At 51.7% G+C, this 16,470-nt stretch overlaps 1 protein-coding gene across 4 annotated transcripts in view; it reads left to right on the top strand.

Moving 5' to 3' along the window:
• Positions 1-15,642, top strand: part of UNC5D (unc-5 netrin receptor D) — a 78,004-nt gene extending 62,362 nt beyond the window's left edge. For all 4 annotated transcript variants that reach the window (XM_033081360.1, XM_033081358.1, XM_033081359.1 and 1 more), the window contains 7 exons: positions 1,745-1,829; positions 3,339-3,507; positions 4,940-5,167; positions 7,071-7,220; positions 9,893-10,057; positions 11,638-11,816; positions 13,636-15,642. In XM_033081360.1, the coding sequence (XP_032937251.1) occupies positions 1,745-1,829; positions 3,339-3,507; positions 4,940-5,167; positions 7,071-7,220; positions 9,893-10,057; positions 11,638-11,816; positions 13,636-13,828 (1,169 nt within the window). In that variant the 3' untranslated portion in view covers positions 13,829-15,642. The remainder of the gene's footprint in view (positions 1-1,744; positions 1,830-3,338; positions 3,508-4,939; positions 5,168-7,070; positions 7,221-9,892; positions 10,058-11,637; positions 11,817-13,635) is intronic.
• Positions 15,643-16,470: the final 828 nt, after the last annotated feature.

Genomic DNA, 16,470 nt, shown 5'->3' with positions numbered 1-16,470 from the left:
GCCTCTCTTGATGTCTTCAGCATGAAAGTCGCATTAATCAAAGCTGTGCCTTGCTTGGATGCTGCTCCAGAGGAGAGGGTGGGTGCTGGATTTATGGAAGGGATCTGGGGGGACAGGGGGACAACAGCCAGGCCTGGGGACAGCCCCACTGCCCTCCAGGCTCCTGCCCCCTCCTACCTGCCTGTCCTCCCCTTTCTGGGGGCCAAAATCTCCCCAGATTGCCCAGGTTGGGTGTTGGGATGTTCCCTCTGCTCCCTCTGCTTTCCCCAGGAGTTTTGTGACCTCGGGGGGCTCTGGGATGTGTTTCAGAGCTGCAGGATTGTTTGGGAAATGAGATCAGGCTGTGTTTGCATCACCCCAAACCCCAGTCCTTGCCCTGGGCACCTTCTCTCCCCAAAAGTCAGCACCAAAATCCAGATCCCCCATTGCCAGCCAGGGGTTATCATCCTTCAGCTCCAGCAGTATTTATTCACTTTAAATTCAGCTCTGTTTCCGTTTGGCCAGTGGCTCCAGGATTATCTGCTGCTCTCTGGTTGAACTGGGTGATTTAGAGCTTTATCCTTCATGTCCCACAAAACGGGTGCTTTAAAGGTTGCCATCAAAAACGTGGCTTGTGTTTGGAGAGGCTGATAACAGTGACATCCCAGGCATGCACAACGTGTGCAGTGCTTGCATTTCTGTGCTGAGGAAGGAACATTGCAGAGGCACTGAGTTTAGGCATGAATTAAGAATTCCCTCATGCTGTATATTTAGCTACTTTATGTAATGATAGCCCCATCAATTAGATTATTAAAATATGTATTTGGTCCACTTGAAATTTATGTAATTCTTGCAGCCTTTATGTAAGATCAGCTGTGCTGAGCAGTTGTGAATCCCAGTGTGATCGAGTCAGCCTCAGCATCGTGCCACTGATGCAAAGCCAAACCCACTCCCCCTCTCCTGAGAGTGAGAGCAAGTTTAATTCCAGTGGTTCCCAGTGAAAGGTCCCTTGGGGAGCTCTGACCCACCCTGGTGGTGTGGAAGGAGGGGGATCAGCTGGATCCAGGAGCTGGGGTGGCTGCCCTGCAGCTCTCTCTCCTGGGGACATCCCCTGTGGATTTCAAAAAGGAAAGAGCTTTCAGGAAGCTTTTTGGGAAATGCCTTTTCCTAGAGTGGAAAAGTAACAGCTTTAAATCCTTTGATAATTTCTGTTCCTTTCGTCTGATGGCGGTGCCATGAAAGCAGGAATTGAGAGGAGCATTCCCTGGGGCTGCTCCCTCGGGGTGTGCTGCTGTCCTGCCATCCTGTCCCTGTCCTTCTATCCCGTCCCTGTCCCTGCCATCCCATCCCATCCCTGTCCTTTCATCCCATCCCATCCCATCCCATCCCTGTCCTTTCATCCCAGCCCAGCCCATTGATCCCATCCCATCCCATTGATCCCATCCCATCCCATCCCATCCCATCCCATCCCATCCCATCCCCACCCATCCCATCCCATCCCATCCCATCCCATGGATCCCATCCCATGGATCCCATCCCATCCCTGTCCTTCCATCCCATCCCATCCCATCCCATCCCATCCCATCCCATCCCATCCCATCCCATCCCATCCCATCCCATCCCATCCCATCCCATCCCATCCCATCCCATCCCATCCCATCCCATCCCATCCCATCCCATCCCATCCCATTCCTGTCCCATTCCTGTCCCATCCCTGCCATCCCTGCCCTTCCCGAGGCTCAGTCCTGCCCCTGCTCTTTTCCAGGGGTCAGTCTGTTGATTCCACACGGAGCCATTCCAGAGGAGAGCTCCTGGGAGATCTACCTGGCCATCACCCAGAAGGAGTCCAGGTGAGAGATCCAGGCTCAGGAGCTGCTCCTGAGGGGTTTGGGGTGGAAGGTGCAGGAGTCACAGCTGCTTCCCTGAAAGGGACACAGAAATGTTCTGGGAGTGCTGCTCCTGTGAAACCCTTGGAATTCTCATGCCTGCTGCTCCTTTTTCCTCTCCCTGCTCAGGAGGAGCTCAGCAGCTGCACCTGGGGCTCTGGGGGTGCTTTGATTTATTTTTTCTAACCTGAGAATCCTACAGACACTTGGGAGCACCGAGGCTTCAGCAGAATTTATTATTGTGGCACTTGAGGAAGGAAAAAAAGAAGCTGGCCTTTTTTTGTTACCCTGTTGTGTGTTTTTTCATTCCCCTGGAGTCTCCCTCTCACCAAGACTTGCACACACAGACTGAGGGGAGGGCTGGAACGTTGCAGCCTCTCTTTAGCAGGAATGGGGTTTGGAAAATGAATTTTCTGAGCTCCCCCAGCAGCAGCTCCACGCCAGGGTGTCAGCACAGCCACTGGAACAGGGTGTCCAAGCCAGCTTGGGCTTTTCCCCTTTTTATACCCTGGTTTCATTGCTGTATTTTTTTATTTTTATCTTGTTTGAGGCCCTTTCCCTAATTCCCATCTTCCTTGAGGTTCCTCCTCTCATTTTTTATCTTGGAAACACCATTTGCTTTCATTTGAACAGGGAGCTGCTGCCCAGTAATTTAGAAGCCAATCATGGGGATCTCACAACCCCAATGAATTAAAACACGAGCAAACAGCAACAAAAGCAGCAGGACAAGAGGTTTCATTGCTGGTTCAGTGTCCAGGGGAGTCTCCTCCACCCTGGCACTGCTCCAGCCCAGGGATTTTTATCCCAAAAGGGACAGAAAACACGTGGATGTGGGGGTGGGTTCAGTTTGTTGGAGTGGGAGAGAAGAAAAGCAGATTACACATGTCTGGGAGTCAGCAGGCAGAGGGAGCAGCAGGAATTGAGGGCAGGTGAGTCCCTGGAGCTGGGCTGTGCTGGTGGGATCTCCCCTGCCCGTCCCAGAGCCGCGGCTCCACCTGGCTCAGCCCCAAACCTGGAAAAGTCACCGAGCTCCTTCCTCCTGCAGAATACAAATGGGCTTTCAAAGCAGGGAGATCACACTCAATCTGGGAAAATTTATGAGCCTGTGTTTTTTAAACCATAATTTGTTTTATCTTCTCTCCCGTGAAAATATTGTTGATGGCAGCGTTGGAAGGCAGAGCACGGTGGGGACGGGAGCAGCTGCTGCTCCAAGCAGGGCTGGCTGGCACACAGCCATTGCAGGGCTGCATTTGGGTTAAACAAATCGAAATAGATTTTAAATACCAGAGTCCTAAACTGACCAGGCGCTGATTGGAGCTAGATGGGGTCTGATGGGTTTGTTTCGTCTCCAGCTGCTGCTTCCACGCGGAACGAGCAGAAAGGAGCAGAGGAGGGAGGTGCTTGGATTTGAGCTGAAAATATTTTCAGGGAATTGTCACTCCTGACAGCCACTCTTGTCTTTGCTGCCCCAAGCCTGGAGCCCGAGGGCCCCGAGGTGCTGCTGGGGCCCGAGGTGAGCTGCGGGCCCCCCGAGCTGGCGCCGAGCTCGCCGTGCGCCCTGAGCATCCCGCACTGCGCCCACGCCGACCCCCAGCACTGGAGCATCCACCTCAAGAGGAGGACACAGCAGGGCAAGTGGGAGGTGAGCCCAGCCCCAGGGAGATGGGGTTAGCACTGTGCCCAGTAAAATGGAATTAATCCTGTGCCCAGCAAAATTTAGCCCTGTGCCCAGAAAAATGGATTTAATCCTGTGCCCAGAAAAATGGAATTTACCCTGTGCCCAGAAAGGAAATGGGATTTACCCTGTGCCCAGCAAAATGGAATTAGCCCTGTGTCCAGCAAAATGGAATTAATCCTGTGCCCAGAAAAATGCGATTTGCCCTGTGCCCAGCAGAGAAATGGAATTTACCCCATGCCCAGCAAAATGGGATTTACCCTGTGCCCAGAAAAATGGGATCAGCCCTGTGCCCAGCAGGGAAATGGAATTTGTCCTGTGCCCAACCCCAGGGAAATGGGATTTACCCTGTGCCCAGAAAAATGGAATTTACCCCATGCCCAGAAAGGAAATGGGATTTACCCTGTGCTAGCAAAATGAAATTAATCCTGTGCCCAGCAAAATGGGATTTGCCCTGTGCCCAGCAGGGAAATGGAATTAGCCCTGTGCTAGCAAAATGGGATTTACCCTGTGCCCAGCAGAGAAATGGAATTAGCCCTGTGCCCAGCAAAATGGGATTTACCCCATGCCCAGCAGAGAAATGGGATTTACCCTGTGCCCAGCAAAATGGAATTAATCCTGTGCCCAGCAGAGAAATGGAATTAACCCTGTGCTAGCAAAATGAAATTAATCCTGTGCCCAGAAAAAATGGGATTAGCCCTGTGCCCAGAAGGGAAATGGAATTTGTCCTGTGCCCAGGGACACAGGGACACAGGGACATAAGGACACAGGGACAGAGGGACAGAGTGACACAGGGACACAGGGACACAGGGACATAAGGGCACAGGGACACAGGGACACAGGGACACAGGGACACAGGGACACAGGGACATGGGGACACAGGGGCACAGGGACACAGGGACACAGGGACATAAGGGCACAGGTTCATGGGGACACAGGGCAGGACTGAGCAGCAGAGGCAGAGCAGAGGCCGATTTTGAGGAAGGCAAACGTGGCTGTAATTGGTGTTCTGGAAGGAAGTCAAACCCCAGCCATTGTTCAAGGTTTGCTTATTGACTTTAACCTCCAAGGTAATTTTTTAACTTGACATTGGGGGGAAAAATTAGCCAGAAAGTCAAGAGCACTTGAAAAAAAAGCTGCTAAAATTGCTTAGGCATCATCATTATGATTGTATGTACACAGCGAGCTCTGCACAGGGCATGGCCATAAATCCTCCTGCTGACTCAGGGCTAAATTGGGAATATTCACCCAGGGAAGCAGTTCCCCCTCTCCCCTCTCTGGCTCCCAGCAACGCTCTGCATTTGAATAAAAATAAAGAATTAATGCCATGACTCCTATTGTCGAGGCCTATTGATTCGACTTCGCTTTATTCTTTTTAAACCTGAATTTCATTTTGCAGGAAGTGATGTCTGTGGAAGAGGAAACTACTTCTTGCTACTGCCTGTTGGATCCTTATGCCTGTCACATTCTCTTAAACAGCTTTGGAACTTATGCCCTAATTGGGGAACCCCTCTCTGACTGCGCCGTTCGACAGCTGAAAGTCGCCGTTTTTGGCTGCCTGTCTTGCAATTCTCTGGATTACAATCTGAGGGTTTATTGTGTGGATAACACCCCTTGTGCATTCCAGGTAAATGGCTTCGCTTTGCTCCTCTGGGCTTGCTTTGTTTTCCCATAAAATGCTGATTTTTACTCCCTGGGCAGCCCCAAGCTTATCACAGTGAGGATAGTGGATTTTTTAAGCTGCTCCATCAGAATAAATCCCTTAATTTACCTGCAGTTCTGGGTTTCCAAACTCTGTTGTTGGCGCTCTCATTTTTTGCCACGTTCTCAACTACCCAAACTCACCCAGCCCTGATTTACAAAAATTCAATTATCCTGCATTTCCTTTTTTCTAAAAAAAAACGCCCAATCCCCACGTGGCAATTGAGATGAGAATGATTTTCCTGCACCGTGTTCCAGGACAGAACAATGACATTCTCTGGCTCTTGGTAAACCCAGGAGCTTTCACAAAACGCTGTTCTTTGGGGACCTGAAATGCAAACAGTTGTGAGATGAATTTTTCCCTTCCTTTTGCTGCGGAATGGAAACACGGCTCTGAGCGAAGCACACGCTGCTGGCTCTGTGCTTCTAATAAAGGATTGTTAGAGGCTCACAATGGCTTTGTAATTATCCTCTTTATAACACTTAGACAATTAGTGGGTACCGGTGTCTTCCTGATGAGTCTGGAGGAAATGATCAGAAGAATAATTAGCAGTTCTGTGCGCTCCCGGGAGCGGGAGCAGGGCTTTGCAGGCAGCGAGACAAGCAGCTGTGGAGTGATGCAGCCCCAAAAAGCAGGGCAGAGTCAGTGGGGAACACGGGGAATTCCAGAGGTTTTGGGGTAAAATGTCAGAGCTGGGGTTGCCAATTGTGTTTGACAGTTCATCGTGCACAGTGCAGCTTTGTGTAGGAGACACAATTCCCTTGGGTTTGATTTTTTCCCCTGTGTGGAAACTCTTCTTGCTCCTCCAGCAGCTGAGCTGGGCCTTGGTGAAATTCTGAGTGTGCTGGGAAACTCCTGGCTCTCAAAATTGAAGACACCCAGGTCCTTTTGCCCAAATTTTTTGCCCAAATTCTGCTGGATGGGTCCCACGTCTGTCACTGAAGGCAGAGCAGCAAAAACACCCAACGTGCCTGAGGAAGTTTGAGAATGGATAAGAAATAATCTGCTCCCTTTGTGGCTGGAAACCAAACACTGAAGTTTCCCAATTCCTTCCTCCACATGAACCCAGCCACCAGGGGTTAAACCAGCCTAAATGCCTGTAAAAATTGGTTTGCAATACAGATCCATTAGTGCAGTTTCAGAGAGCTCAAGCATTGAATTTTCAGAAGGTCACAGCGATTCCAGGAGCTCCTCTAATGACAACCTTGGTGCTGACAAGCACTGAACCCCTCCAATGACACAGATTTGATATAATTTATGTGGATTAAGAAAGGTAATTTGGAAGCACTGCTTGCCTGCTGATTTTTAAAGACTTCTGCAACCTTTCCTCCCCCACTGGTGTTTTTACTGCAACAGCACAGGAATAAACATTGCTTAAGTGCAGGCAGGGGTGATTTTTTTTTAGCCATTATGTTTTAAATTCACAGAATTACATAGAAATTTCCCTTGGAACAGAGCCCTGGAGGGCTGTAGTGCAACCCCCTGCCCAGAGCCTGCCCTTCACACTGCTCAGGGTCGTGGCCAGTGGCTCTGAAAGCGCCCCAGGGCTGGGAAATGGAAATGAATGATTTCACCTGAGGTGTTGGAGGGCTCTGAACAGCCCTGAGAGAAATTCCAGCCGAGCTGCTCCTGAGTCCAGCTGTGCTGGGGGTGCTGGAGAGGGGACACAGCCAAAAATTCCGTGTCCAGCCAGCAGAAATGGGGCTGGCAGTGCCCAACCCCAGCCTTGGCAATGACCAATAACACCTGGCACCTGCACAGAGAGGGCTTTGCTCTGGGTCTGGGGTCTCTTCCTGATGCTGAAATGTTCTCTCCTCCTCCCTTGCAGGAAGTGGTTTCAGATGAAAGACTCCAAGGGGGGCAATTGCTGGAGGAACCCAAACTTTTGCATTTCAAAGGCAACACGTGCAGCCTGCAGATCTCAGTGCTGGACGTGCCCCCGTTCCTGTGGAGGATCAAACCCTTCACTGCCTGCCAGGTACCTGCACCTCCCTCTGCCCCAATGAACCAAAGCTCCTCTCATTCCAACAGCTTCAAACCTCCCCAGCAAAAAAAAAAAAAACATTTAACAAAAACATGTTGCCTTTTGGTTCTGACAAACACAGATTTCGTTTATACCAGGGTGCTGTGAATTTGTCATTTTACAGAAATGCTTGTGCTTTTCCCTCGTTTCAGTTGCCTCCAACAGAAGGCAAATATTCCTGCTCAAACTTAACCACTCCTCAAGATGTTTTCTAATATCTGTCACTGCAGTTTTGATATAACTATGGAAATGTGGCTACAAATGACATTTAAATGTAACCATGAGTTCAAATCACAGCACACAGAGACCAGGCATTAGAGCTGAAGAGCAGCAAATTGGTTTTTCTCTTCTCCATTAATTAAGGAGGCTGTTGAAAACCGCAAAGGAAAAATCAAAACAAAAGAAGGATTTCCAAGGATTCTGATGACTGGAAATCCTAAGGAATGTGCTGGCACATGGAGTGGGCTGGTTTTAAAACACAGCACTCAATTAGAATGTACAATCTCCCTTCTCCCAGAAGCAGAGATGCAGTTATTCATCCTCCAGGATTTTGGCAAAAAAACTCTGTTTTAAATGTGTTGCCACATTCCCTAAAACATGAGGGTAATGGGCTCTGGAAGTTATAAACACAGACCCGAGCCAGAGGAAGCCTCTCCTCGTTAACAACGTGGGGATAATTTGGGCTGCAGCTTCAGAAATGAAATAAATTATTCCTTTTCAGCTTCTGAGGGAGAAGAGCTTCTCGGTGTTCTGTTTGTTCTCACTCACCTGTGTTCTAAGAGCCAAACCAAGGGTTAGGATGTCCCAGCTCTCAGCAGAGACTGCCAGCGTGTGCCCAAAAGAAAACCAAACCAGAGGAGTTTCCTCTTAATGCAACAAATTCACTTCTGCCCTCAGCAGATTATGGAGCTCCATACTCTGATTAATTTATTGTCTCCTAATCCCTTGTCCAAACACGGAGAATAAATGTCTGGAATTCAACTCCGAGTGCCACTTCGAGCCTGACCAGAGCAGGGGCTCAGCTGGAAAAAAACCTGTGCCAAACCCCTGCTGAGCCAGGGCTGCCCTGCCCCGAAGGAATATTTACATTTTCTAGCTGAGTGTGGTTGGGATGGCTTGGACAGCTCGGGAACACGAGCACAGCTCCTGGGAGAGCTGCAGAACCTCGCCTGGCTCCGTGCTTCCCTCGCCGTGAAAAGTCTGGTGACAGCTCTGGTCTGCTTCCAGCCTCTTTATAGAGAAAGGAATCTATTTTTGCACGTGGAGTTTCTTCCAGTGTTCCCTGGGTTCCTCTCCTACGTCCCACCCTGTGAGAGCAGCTGCTTGTGCTGCCTGGCAGGAACAACTGAGCACAGCCTGTTCCAGGAATGTCTCTGGTCCAGCACCAGAACCTCCCCGGGCAGTGTGGGGAGGCAAGATTTATGGAAATGATGTCTCAGACGAGCAGCAGCGCTGCTGCAGGGCCGGGGCAGTGAATAAATCACGCTGAGGAGCTGCTGGGAGGCAGCTGAGGGCAGGTGGCACCAGACTCTGCTCAGAGCTGTGTTTGTGCAGGGCTTGGCTCCCAGCCCAGCCAGCATCCCTGGATCCGGAGCAGAGCAGGGCTGAGCAGAGCAGGGCTGGGCAGAGCACGGCTGGGCAGGGCAGGGGCTGGGCAGGCACCTCTGGGTGCTCAGAGCAGCTGTTTGCTCCCATCCCTCACCTCCTGCAGGATCCAGCTCTGCCCGAGGCCCTGAGATGATTTACAGCCCCTCTGTCTGCGAGGAGCTTAATTACAAATGCAGAATGGAGCTGAAATCATCTCTGGAATACTCCAACCACTCACTGTGCCAGCACTCCTCCTGCTCATTGTTTCACTCAGCTCCTTTCAGCTGAGTGATTCTTCCACTCCGAGTGAAAGCAGAGATGATCACCCTGAAAAAAATCTAATTACAGCTGCTCCACTTCTAACATTTTGCTAATGTTTCCTTTATCACTGTGAGCATCTCACAACTGCTGAGGCTCCCAGCTCAGGATCCAGGCTGGGCTGGGCACAGGCAGGGGGCTGGGGGACACCAGGGGAGGGTGGCAGGGCCAGGGCAGCTCCAGGTGGGAATTTCCTTTGGGATGGAAAAGGGAAAGGTGTCAGGGTGAGGGCAGCTCCCTGTGGGAATTTCCTTTGGGATGGAAAAGGGAAAGGTGGCAGGGCCAGGACAGTTCTTGGTTCTTTTGGGATGGAAAAGGGAAAGGTGTCAGGGTGAGGGCAGCTCCCTGTGGGAATTCCCTTTGGGATGGAAAAGGGAGAGGTGGCAGGGCCAGGGCAGCTCCCAGTGGGAATTTCCTTTCCTTGGATTCTGGTTACAAGATTCCAAGGAGATCCAGACAGGAATCCTGATCCTGGCAAGCAGGAGGAAGTGCAGTGCATATTTTTCAGTGTCTTTAAGCACCTTTTTTAAGTCTCCCATTCCTTGTTCCCCTGGATGAACCCCAGGCTCTCGGTCACTGCGACACCTCAGTGTTCATCAATGCAATCCCCATTTTTTGGCTCAGAGCTGGAGGGGATGTCCCTGAGCTGGCCCCAGCAGAGCAGGACGTGGCTGTTCCCCCTCTGGCCTGTCCCCTGTCCCTGAGGTGTCCCTGTCCCACAGGAGGTGCCGTTCTCCCGCGTGTGGCGCGGCAGCCCCCGGCCCCTGCTCGGCGCCTTCTCCCTGGAGCGCTTCAGCCCGGCCACCACCCAGCTGTGCTGCACCGTGAGTGTCCGGCAGCTGCAGGGCCACGAGCAGCTGCTGCACGTCCAGACCTCCGTCCTAGAGGTAAAACCTTGGCCATGGAACAGAACCCTGGGGTGGGGTGGGTTGGTTCAGTTTAGTTTGGTTGGGTTGGGTTGCGTTGAGTTGGGTTTAGTTGGGTTGGTTTGAGTTGTGTTGAGTTGTGTTGAGTTGTGTTTTGTTGGGTTGGTTGGGTTGGGTTGGGTTGAGTTGAGTTGGGTTTAGTTGGGTTGAATTGGGTTGAGTTTAGTTGGGTTGAGTTGAGTTGGGTTTAGTTGGGTTGGGTTGGGTTTAGTTGGGTTGGGTTGAGCTGTGTTGGGTTGAGTTGAGTTGGGTTTAGTTGGGTTGAATTGGGTTTAGTTGGGTTGGGGTGGTTTGGGTTTAGTTGTGTTGAGTTTGGTTTAGTTGGGCAAGAAGCTCTTGCAGAGTGCTCAGGGTTGGGGACAGGGCTGCAAACTGTGCCCAGGGACTGCTCATGGCTAAAAGAAATCATGGCTACAGCTGGGCAAGCTGCTGATCTGTCCCACGAGAACTTCAGCAGCTGCATTTTTGTAGATTATTGAGCGTCTTTGCTGGTTAATCCAGATTAATGCTTCTGGATTAGAGCTCTACACCCAAAAATGCTCCGAGCAGGGCATGCAGCAGCTGGACAAGAGCAGCACGAACATCATCCTGTGTAAAAACTCCTCTGAGTGTTTTCTCTACTGTATTGTTATTTCATAAAACCCCTCTGTCGCTGTCTCTGTGCCTCCAGCCCCTGTTGCTGCTGCCTTGTTCTCCCTCTCTGCTGTGTTTTTGAGGGCCCTGTCTGTACACAAGTCCCCAGAGCATCTTCCAGTTCTGCTCCAAGCAGATTTCCTGCTGTGGAAGGCTTTCTCATGCCTATCTCCAGCAGTGATTGAAGAGGGAGGATAATTTGGCTGCAGAATAAATCTATAAGTGACAAGTCCCCCCCGGAGCTGCTCCGTGCGTGACAATCCCCGGAGCGGCCGGGTCGCCGAGCTTATCTCACACGTGCAGGGCAGGAGCATCTCCTGCTCTGCATCCTGAGCAGGGCCCAGGGCTGAGCCTGCCTGGCCCCAGGGATGTGTCACAAATGCTGCACGGAGGCTGCACCACCGCTGCTGGTTGATATTGCTGCTGTGTCACTCGCCGATGAGTAATGCACTGGAATTTGGCTCGGTTATGCAAGGCTGGTGGGATTTCATGGGAAAAGAGGGGCTAGATTCACAAAGGACCTGGATTCCAGACAGGCTGAGGTGCTTATGGAATTCAGGTGTTTAAAAAAAACCCAAAGAAAGAGAGAAACAAACACAAATTTGTGCGTCCACGTTTCAGGTTTGAGCAATCAAAGATTTAGAAACCCAGCACTGCTCTGCAACACAAAAATAACCAAGAAAGAAAACTCGTGGAGGGAAAATAACATTTCAAAGGGTTTTAGGCACAGGTCCTTGTGATGTTCTAAGTGTTCTCTCACAAATCACAAAAGCATCTCTTGGCTCAGTCATTTCCTGGTGTCTGTTGAAGTGAAGGGAGGGATTTGAGGCAGGTTTGATTCTCCCTTCACCTGCTCTGCTTTTCACCTGCTCTGCTTTTCACCTGCTCTGCTTTCCCGTTCCCTGCAGGCTGAGAGAGAAAACATCACCTTCTTTGCCCACGAGGACAGCGCCTTCCCCGCCCAGCTGGGCCCCAAGGCGTTCAAGATCCCGCGCTCCATCCGGCAGCGCATCTGCGCCACCTTCGACTCGCCCGGCGCCAAGGGCAAGGACTGGCAGATGCTGGCCCAGAAAAACAGCATCAGCAGGTGATGGTGCTTAAGTCTGAGCTTTTATGTTTTCCAGATTCTGTTCTGCTTGGGTGTTTAACTCTGAACTCAGTGAGTTCTCCTCCCAGCTCAGGCACACAGAAAAAAATTCCAGCCCTACAACCAAGGACATGCTGCAGCTCCAGCCCCAAAAAGTGCAGAACACAGAGAATTGAGTTGAGCAATTGAGGGTGGGACTGCAGAACCTGGAGCTGGAATTGGACAGTGAACCCTAATATATAAATAGAACAAAATTTATATAAGTGTGAAAAATCCTGGGGTGTATCTTGGGCTCTTGTGCTGCCCAAGGTGAATCCTTTGAAAACCTTTTAATAAATCCCATTTTATTCTTTCCCTCTGCCCAGGCCCTGCTCCAGGCACCTCTCCAGCAGTGCCCTGGGGCTCTGGCTGCTGGAACATTCCCCCAGACAAATCCCCTTGGCTCTCATGGGTGCATTTCCTATTCCAAAATGAATCCTGCAGATTTTTCTTTTTTAAGGGAAAGACTTCTTTAAAAGAGACAGTCATGCTCTACTGTTGGGAGTAATAATATTATGATTATTAAAACTGAAAGATGCTGTAAAAACCAATTTACTTCTTACTTTGCTTTTTCTGCTTGGCTAAATTAAATTGGCGGAGGCAGCTCCCTCACAAAAATATTTTCTGATTGTCACAAACTCTATAAATGCGTTCCCAGGAGAGCAGAGGAATACTTAAATCAAGCAAAGTAACTTTCCATTGGCTCCTTGCTTTGCGTGGGAATCTCAATAAACCACATCTGAAAGGAAAAAGAGTTTGGAATAAACACTTTGTTTCACCAAATTCTTTGCAAATCACCCCTGCAGGGTCCTAAAAATGGCACATTCCCCAAATAGAAAATCACAGATAAAAGCTGTTGTGTCTTTGCACAACCACGAGCACCAAGTGCTGTCAGTTCCTCTCCCTGGCAAATCCTTGCTGAATTTCCAGAAGGGATTTGAGCAGAACTGCTGGACTGGGGACACCCTGGGCTCGTGGTCACTGTCCTGTGCTGGGTCTGGGGACAACCCTGGGCTCGTGGTCACTGTCCCTGAGCTAAACTGGGCCTGGGGACACCCTGAGCTGATGGCCACTGTCCTGTGCTGGGCCTGGGGACACCTTGGGGTCATGGTCACTGTCCCTGTGCTGGGCCTGGGGACAACCCCGGGCTTGTGGTCACTGTCCCTGTCCTGTGCTGGGCCTGGGGACACCTTGAGGTCATGGTCACTGTCCTGGGGACATCCTGGGCTCTTGGTCACTGTCCTGTACTGGGCCTGGGGACACCCTGAGCACGTGGTCACTGTCCCTGTGCTGGTCTGGGGACATTCCAGACTGGTGGTCACTGTCCTGTGCTGGGATGGGCCTGGGGACACCTTGAGGTCATGGTCACTGTCCTGGGGACACCTTGGGCTCGTGGTCACTGTGCCTGTGCTGGGCCTGGGGACACCTTGGGCTCGTGGTCACTGTCCTGTGCTGGCCTGGGGACACCTTGGGCTCGTGGTCACTGTCCTGTGCTGGGCTGGGGACACCTTGGGCTCGTGGTCACTGTCCTGTGCTGGGCTGGGGACACCTTGGGCTCGTGGTCACTGTCCTGTGCTGGGCCTGGGGACATTCTGGATATGTGGTCACTGTCCCTGGGCACGTGCCACACCTTGGGGTCATGGTCACTGTCCCTGGGCAGGTGCCACATGAGGAACCACCCCCTGTGTCACCTCAGCTCACCCCCCCAGCTCTCCTGGATCGTTTTTCTTGCCCAGCCCGTGGCACAGCCGCAGTTGCTCATCCTTGCCCTCCTCTGCAGGAACCTGTCGTTCTTCGCCGCGCAGAGCAGCCCCTCCGCCGTCATCCTGGACCTGTGGGAGGCGCGGCACCAGCACGACGGGGACCTGGACTCGCTGGCCTGCGCCCTGGAGGAGATTGGAAGGACACACTGCCAGCTCCCCGACGTGGCAGAGCCCGAGCTCGAGGAGCCCTGCAGCAGGAACGGGCTTTAGTGCCTCTGTGCCAGCAGGACACGCGGCCAGCCCAGCCCCGAGCTGGGCACAGGGACAGGACAGGACAGGGACAGGAGGGTCTGTGCCCTTGGGCATGGAACTCACCCCATCAGCGAGGAGCAGAAGCAGCCCTGCTAAAAACCCTCTGGAGATGAGGAAAAGCTTCTGGCTCACTTCAAACCCAGCTGGTGGTGGCCCAGACCAGCCTGCACTGTGTCAGTCCCCTGGGCAGCAGGGACACGGACACAGAGCCACGGCAGGTAAATGTCGTCGTGTGTTTAGGAGCAGTCGTGTCCGTGTGATGCCTAGTGAAAATCAACCAGTAGTGTTGGATATTTCGAGCCACCGGGGGTTGGTCCTGGTTAAGAGTGGTTTAAAATCCCCATCACGTTGTCACTTTATGTCTGCTGCAGGAAAACTGAAAATTTGGCCTTATCCTGTTCAGATGTTGGAGGAATTAGAAGATCTCATCATTATTTCATATCGTGCGTGTTCCAAATAATTTGTTTTAAAAAATTCAGCCCCTTAATGAATGTACATTTGCTGCAGAGCTTTGCTGCCTGCTCTGTTACCAAAATTCCAGAACAAACCCCTTCTCTCTGAGGCAGGGGGGTGTGCACACGCAAGAGGAATTTTCTAATTTTCTACGTCTGCAAACTTTCTTAGTCAAAACCTGTCTTTGGGGGTGGATTTAAATAACCAAATAACACACGGGAAATTGCCAGCCCTGTTTTAGCAAGCTGAGATATTTATTTTTATTACTTCATGCTCTGTGGCTGAGCTGAAGGTGGAGGCAACCAGCACAGCTTCATTTGGGTTTGGTTTCAGACTGGAACCACAAACCCCCCACGGCACTGCCAGCACTGGCCTGGATTTCGTTGCACAATTTGGGAATTTCAGAGGAATTTCAGAGAATCCAGAGCTGGCTGTGTTCCCTTGCTTTAGTTACAAATTGTATTCACCCCAAAATCAGAATCCAACTGGAGAATTCGCCTCGTTTTTTATCCATTCCATCCAAATATGATTTATGACCTCAACCAAACCAAGAAGAGCTGTCACTGTGGGTGAGACCTGGTGGGGCTGGCACTGTCACCATTGTTTTGTCACCATTATTTTGTCACCATTATTTTGTCCATTCTTTTCACTCCCATCCCTTACCACAGCTGAGGTGCTCCTCAGTCCTGGCTGAGGCAGGAGAAACAGGAACAGAAATGAGGCTTTGGGAGCTTTAAAATGCAGAACGAGGATTTGGGGGCTGGTTCAGCCTCGTATTTGGCTGCGAGCAGCAGGACAACCCCCAGGGCAGGTCCAGTCTGGAATTATTCCTTCACCAGGACTGCAGTGTGAAAATCTGAATAACAACAGCAGCAACAGCTCTGTCCTTGCTCCTGCTGCTCTGAAATCACCAAAGTCACCGCCTGCCCAGCTCAGGAGCAGGCTGAGCCTTGGAAATCCTGCGAGCTGCCAACATTTCCTGCAGCTCAGCAGCTCCTGCAGCCTGGCAGGTTTGGGGCAGACAGAAACGCCGGCTGCAAGCTGTCACTGCCTCCAGCAGCACATGCTCCTCGTGGGGCTGGCATTGTGTCTCCAGTGGCTGCCAGCCCTCCTCCTCAGAAACCTGCTCTGCGTTGGGCAGAATGTCAGGCGTCAGAAAAAACAAAACAGGGGATGGCAGCCAGGGAAAGCGGAGCTGCCGTTGTCGGGGAAACCAGCCCGGTGTGTGCAGCAGGGAATTTGTGCTGAGAGCCTTGAAAAGATCCAGCAGCCTGGGCTGGTGTCCCTCAGGCCTGCCCAGGGCTGCAGGGCCATTCCCAGAGCTCCATCCTGTCCTGTATCCATTCCCAGAGCTCCATCCCATCCTGTATCCATTCCCAGAGCTCCATCCTGTCCTGCAGGGCCATTCCCAGAGCTCCATCCCATCCTGCAGGGCCATTCCCAGAGCTCCATCCCAGGGCTGCAGGGCCATTCCCAGAGCTCCATCCCATCCTGTATCCATTCCCAGAGCTCCATCCCATTCTGTATCCATTCCCAGAGCTCCATCCCATCCTGAGCCATTCCCAGAGCTCCATCCTGTCCTGTATCCATTCCCAGAGCTCCATCCTGTCCTGTATCCATTCCCAGAGCTCCATCCTGTCCTGTATCCATTCCCAGAGCTCCATCCGATCCTGCATCCATTCCCAGAGCTCCATCCCATCCTGCATCCATTCCCAGAGCTCCATCCCATCCTGCATCCATACCCAGAGCTCCATCCTGTCCTGTATCCATTCCCAGAGCTCCATCCTGTCCTGTATCCATTCCCAGAGCTCCATCCTGTCCTGCATCCATTCCCAGAGCTCCATCCTGTCCTGTATCCATTCCCAGAGCTCCATCCCATCCCGCATCCATTCCCGAGCTCCATCCTGTCCTGTATCCATTCCCAGAGCTCCATCCCATCCTGCATCCATTCCCAGAGCTCCATCCTGTCCTGTATCCATTCCCAGAGCTCCATCCTGTCCTGTATCCATTCCCAGAGCTCCATCCCATCCTGCATCCATTCCCAGAGCTCCATCCCATCCTGCATCCATTCCCAGAGCTCCATCCTGTCCTGTATCCATTCCCAGAGCTCCATCCCATCCTGCATCCATTCCCAGAGCTCCATCCAA

This window comes from Catharus ustulatus, chromosome 27, assembly GCF_009819885.2.
Source record: "Catharus ustulatus isolate bCatUst1 chromosome 27, bCatUst1.pri.v2, whole genome shotgun sequence".
Lineage (NCBI taxonomy): Eukaryota > Metazoa > Chordata > Aves > Passeriformes > Turdidae > Catharus > Catharus ustulatus.
This window is presented reverse-complemented; position numbering and strand designations above follow the sequence as displayed.